Source organism: Hydra vulgaris, chromosome 11, assembly GCF_038396675.1.
Source record: "Hydra vulgaris chromosome 11, alternate assembly HydraT2T_AEP".
NCBI classification, from domain to species: Eukaryota; Metazoa; Cnidaria; class Hydrozoa; order Anthoathecata; family Hydridae; genus Hydra; species Hydra vulgaris.
In genome coordinates this window covers 42,828-48,704 of record NC_088930.1, presented here as the reverse complement: position 1 = coordinate 48,704, position 5,877 = coordinate 42,828, and the positions used below count along the sequence as shown (strand labels likewise).

Here is a 5,877-nt window from a genome sequence, read left to right as displayed (position 1 = left end):
CTAACTCAACAACAAACCAATTCCATATAAAAAACATTAGTCCATCAAAACATTTGCACTCTTTCACACAATAATCATAATTTTCAAATTGCGAGCATACATCATAGGGTTCTGAAGGGCATTTTTTTTCCAAATAATGCGAATCATTTTTAAAGTTATCAATTATAATGTCTAGCAGCGTAATAACTTCAATTTCTTTATATTTTTTTGCTTCTATTCTAGCCATTCTCATCAATCTATTATTAAACATTCTAAAAAAAACAAAAAAAATTAACATACAATAACATTCTTACAATGGCTATTTTCGTTTAGATATTCATTTTTATTTACAACTTCTTTATTTACAACTTCTTTATTTACAATGTTATCTACGTCGACATGAACAACTTCACACTCATCTAAAGTATTCATTCCAATTGAATCATAAACGCAATACAAGTAAACATGACAGGTACAATCACACATTGAATACAATTCTCCACTATAAAAATATCCACCATTCATATGTTTACATAATTTTTTAAGTTTATTTATGTATGCTAGTTCTTCATTGTTATAATTATGATTGTAATAATTACAAGGTAACCCACAATGACCGCATTTATTTACCATTTCTACATATAACGTATTGTAATTTTTATCATGTATTTTTCAATTTGTCATCTATAAAATAACATTTTTTTGTAGTAAAAAATATTTATATATTCAATTATATATATAAAGGAAAAAATAATAAACAAAAACAATATATTTATTACTTTTTTTTCTTATTTACATAAATTACATTTTTAATTTTTTAGTAACAGTTTCTTCATCATCTTCATTTATTATTGCCGCAATTTTTTCAAAATTTGCTGTGGCATTCTTTACTTCGCCATTAATGATAACCTGACTCAAACACGTACTGTTTAACTTTTCATAATCTTTTTTATTGTACGCAAATTCGTTTATTTTAGCAAACTTTACATTTTCACAATCTACAAATTTTGGACTGACAAGTAACGGCTCAGATAATTTTTTGATATTGGCGTGTTTTGCATAAGCTTTCATTTGTTCTTTATAAATTATATCTAACGATTGCTTAAAAACGTTTATTGTATATTTTTCTTCATAGAATAATAACGCGTCATAACAAGCTGGATCATCATCTGATTTTGCTTTAGTCTTCATAATATCCGGATAATGAGCGCGATATACATAATACCCCAAAAACGTGTCCGTTCCGTATGTAAATTGGGAATTAGAAAGTAAAAAACTAACTAATTTATCTTTTTTTTCAGCATTAAAAATCCATTGTTCATGTAATGTTGAATACTGGGCAATCGGAAACGCTTTGACAATTGAATATTTGCCATTGTTTACTACCCTATCATCAACCATCTTATATAGTGTGTACGAGGCATTATCAACCGATCTTTCATATTCTCCTGGTGAATGTTCAACTTGCATTTTTTTTCTTTGTGCTTTTTAATATTATTGATTTGAAATTGAATGATGGAATATTTTTTTTTCTTTAGCGTATTTATACACAAACTCAATTCCATTTATGGGAACACAATTCCATTTATTAAAAACAGCATGTTTATTAAAAAACATAGCATGTTTATTAAAAAACATAGCATGTTTATTAAAAAACATAGCATGTTTTTTAAAAAACATAGCATGTTTATTAAAACATAGCATGTTTATTAAAAAACATAGCATGTTTTTCAAAAAACATAGCATGTTTATCGAAACAAAGCATACTACCATATTTGGATTTAGTTTCTATTATAAAATAATTTATTTTTTCTTTTAAGAAACATTAAAAAACCGGAGGTCATGAATACACAACAAAAGCGAGTTGGAGAGTTGTTAGTAAAACGCAATGTTTTTCTCACGGGGCCTGCAGGCACCGGAAAAACATACACGGTTAAAGAAATTGAAAAAGAATTTAAACAATATAATAAACAAGTGTACATCACTGCTACAACAGGAATCGCTTCAAGAAATTATGAAAACGGTATGACTTTACATTTGCCTACAACTAACACAGACATTAAAATTATTCTCAATAAATTATCCCCTATAGTTTTAGACCGTTTAAAAAGTGTAGATCTACTCATTATCGACGAAGTCAGTATGCTCAAAGGAGAAACTTTAAAAATTGTACACTTATTATTGCAACACGCCAATTCAAGTCAAGATTTATTTGGAGGGGTGAGAATACTTCTTGCAGGCGATTTCTATCAATTGCCTCCTATTTTTAAAAATGAACAAATGAAACTTTTGTTTGAGCATCCATTTTGGAAGAGCGCTCAATTTGTTACCGTGCAATTAACAGAAAACTATAGACAACAAAACGATAACGAATTTCAACAGTGTTTAACGGATATACGCGAGGGTGATATTTCAAGAAAAACGCTTAATTATTTGGTAAGTAGAGCGCAAGAAGAAGACACACTCAAAAAAAATTATTTACGTGTATTTTTTACAAACAAAGAAACGGAAGGATATAATTTTAAAAGAATCAAAGAAATTAATCACCAACCCGTTTATCTTACTCCACAAATAAAAACTTTTAATAAATATGAATTACCACCCGACTGGCCTTTTCAAATTCCAGCTTATGTCACCTTAAAAATTGGGGCAAAAGTTATGATTTCAAAAAATTTACCCGATAAAGATTTAGTCAACAGGCATATTGTTAAAATAAGAGAAATCAGCGCAGATAATAAATTTATAGTTGTCAGTTTTCAAAAACGCATTATAGAATTATCGCCCACCACTGAAATTATTTTCGATAACAAACAACAAAAATTAGCCGAATGTGTTGGATTCCCGTTAATACTAGCTTACGGTTTAACTGTTAATAGAGTTCAAGGATTAACTCTAAAACACGTTGTTATTTACATAAACAGTTTACAATTTACTCCGCATTTATTTTACGTGGCCTTATCTCGAGTAACAGAAGGAAAAAATTTATTTTTAATAACAAAAAAATTATTTTTGAAACAATTTATAAACGAGATACGCATTATTAAATCAGTTTATCATTTTTATACGAACAACAATAATTTAATTGATATGAACCACGATAAAGAATTTGAAACACAATTATTAACAATTTAAAAAAAATAATCACTTTTTTTACAATTTATTTACAACCACATAACATGGGCGACATAGCTTTAATAATTCTTCGCTCGCGCTATTTTCATCGGTATTTTGATCAGTATTTTCATCGGTATTTTCATCGTTTTCACTCTCGCAATTTTCCGCGTTACTGCTAATTTCACCTGAAATGTTACTGCAAGTTTCAGATTCTATATAAAACATATATTAATATTTGAAACATATAATAACGATATAAAAAAATCATATAATAAAAAATAATAACATACCGTTATTCGATATAAAATATTCCATGATTTGATTGAATAGATCTTCATGCGTTTGTAATATATTAGAATAACTTGCATTACTCATTATTAATCGAACTATTCTATCAATATAAATACGACAATCGTATGCATCTAAATACAGACAAGGACATCTCAAACATCTTCGACTTAACAACTCTTGAAACACACTTGCCATTTCTCTTACCATTACTTCGCATAATACTCTTCTGTTGAATTCGTCGACATATTCCATTTTTTTAATTTTGTTTTTTAAAAAACAATCTTTCTTATAAAATAATTTATTTCACATAACTTTATATACTGATTATAAAGTGATTAATTTAAAGTTGTACTTACATCAAAAGAAACCGCTTGTCGCAAACAACGCGTGTTCAAACATTGAAACTAAAAGTTTTTAAAATTATTTGCTTTTACACATACATCAAATAAAACCGACAATATTTTTATAATATGTGATGTTTGCCGCTTTTACATAAATTTTTTGCTTTTTAACATAATCTTGTTTTATTTAGATTCATATAAAATATGAATGAATTATCGAAATATAAATCGTCATGAGAACTTATAAAATTTGATGATAACAGTGCAAATTGTTTTTTTTAGAATAAATTTATTTTTTAGAATAAATAATATAAATATGTCCGCAATGATGGAAGAAAATTTCAAACTACTAATTGATTACATGGAACAAGAAAAACACGATATGGGCGATAATTATAAATCAATAATAAACATGTTAAAAAAAATGATATTTCAAGCCAAATGGAAGACAAGAAAATATTCCGAAAAAAGAAAATTACGCGAAATATATGAAAAATATTTTAACGATATTGAACTGGAATGTAAATATTGCACTAAAGATTTATATGAATTGTATAATTGCAATAAAGACTGCAATTGTTGTATCGTCACTAGAAATATTGTATCTTATATTATCAAACTAAACGAAGCAATTTTTATATTCATGTGTGTTTTTTTATTTTTTATTTAATAATATTTTCAATGTTATTATATTATGATAAAAAAGTTAACGTAGCAATTTTTATATATTATAATACTTCTTATAATATTGTTTGCTATAACTTTTTTCAATTTTTTTTATATCCTAGATTTTTCTATATATTACATAATGTCATTAATGAACATAAAAGCGTTGCAAGATGACCAAACAAAGATCCTTGTTCAACTGACTTTGCTAAATTTAGAAAAAAAACAACTATTAGAAAAATTAAATTTAATTGATTGTCATATTAAACATAATCAAGAAGTAATGAAAAATCAACAAGAAAAAAATACAGCAAAAAAACGGAAAATCAAAGTCGAAGAAGAAGAATAAGAACATTTTATGAATAATCTTGGTTTTAATTACGTTACTTATTGTATTTAATTTTTTTACATTATATTTTTATCAACTTATATATTGTATTTATATATCAGAATCCCAATCAGAATCCCAATCAGAATCCCAATCAGAATCCCAATCAGAATCCCAATCCCAATCAGAATCCCAATCAGAATCTCAATCAGAATCCCAATGAGGGGGACAACTTTATAAAGACACAAATTTATAAAGAGAACTTTTCTCTCTTTTTTTGATATAAAAACATTATTTTAATGTATATAACTATCATCACCCCCTCCCCCTATGAGCGTACGTACTTTATGGACGACCCTCTTACAAGACAAGCAACACGTCTTGTGAAGATGTATTTTGCCCGCTCTTTTAGTAATGGTGTTAAATATCCATACTTCTTTATTTAATAAGTGAATCGTGCAATTTTTTAAAAAAGTGTCATTTTTTTTTCTCTTAACACGAGGAAATAGAGTTCACCATAACCATTACACGTAGCGCATTTTTCTTCGACAATTTTTTCTAGTAATGTGTGTGCTGTTCTCTTCATGATTCTGTTTATATTAAATTCAGAGCAATCTGCCTTTTTATTTCTTTTTTAGTCATGACATCATCAATAGGTACATCTAAAAATTGATTGGCAGTCTTTAATCGTGTATAATTGTTTGCATAAATTCTATCCATTTCATTTTGAATCATGTAATAAATATTTTCCTCGTTCATCACAGATGGAATGGCTTGAATATCCAATTATGATAACTTATCCCACGTAGCTTCATAAGTTGTTCTTAAGAATCCTGCATCTTTTAAAAATCTTTTAAGAGCATTTTGAGCCAATATTTGTTTTTCATAAATATCATAATGCAAAGGAATTTGTTTTGTTTTCATAGACAATAGATCACGTTCCAGATTTTCCTGTTTTTTCATATAAAAATGCAACTGCATGTCTTTTTCAAACAGTTGTTTAGCAGTGTTATCAAGGTGTGGAAAAAGTTCGTGTTTAATAAATTGAAAAAATGAATAAAGATTTATCTGAACTAGTGAAGAGGCATGAAGCGTTGTTACTTCATAAAAATAATGGTTTAACAGTCTGCACAACGAAGGTAAATATATTTGATCTGT

At 27.2% G+C, this 5,877-nt stretch overlaps 1 protein-coding gene across 1 annotated transcript; it reads left to right on the top strand.

Moving 5' to 3' along the window:
* The first annotated feature begins 1,821 nt into the window (after positions 1 to 1,821).
* On the top strand, positions 1,822 to 3,111 carry LOC136087456 (ATP-dependent DNA helicase pif1-like). The gene has a single exon (XM_065810242.1). The coding sequence runs from the start codon at positions 1,822 to 1,824 to the stop codon at positions 3,109 to 3,111; it is 1,290 nt and encodes a 429-aa protein (XP_065666314.1).
* Positions 3,112 to 5,877: the final 2,766 nt, after the last annotated feature.

Bases quoted from the DNA above. Each gene is read 5' to 3' on its own strand.
- LOC136087456 (XM_065810242.1), top strand. From the start codon at position 1,822: ATGAATACACAACAAAAGCGAGTTGGAGAGTTGTTAGTAAAACGCAAT.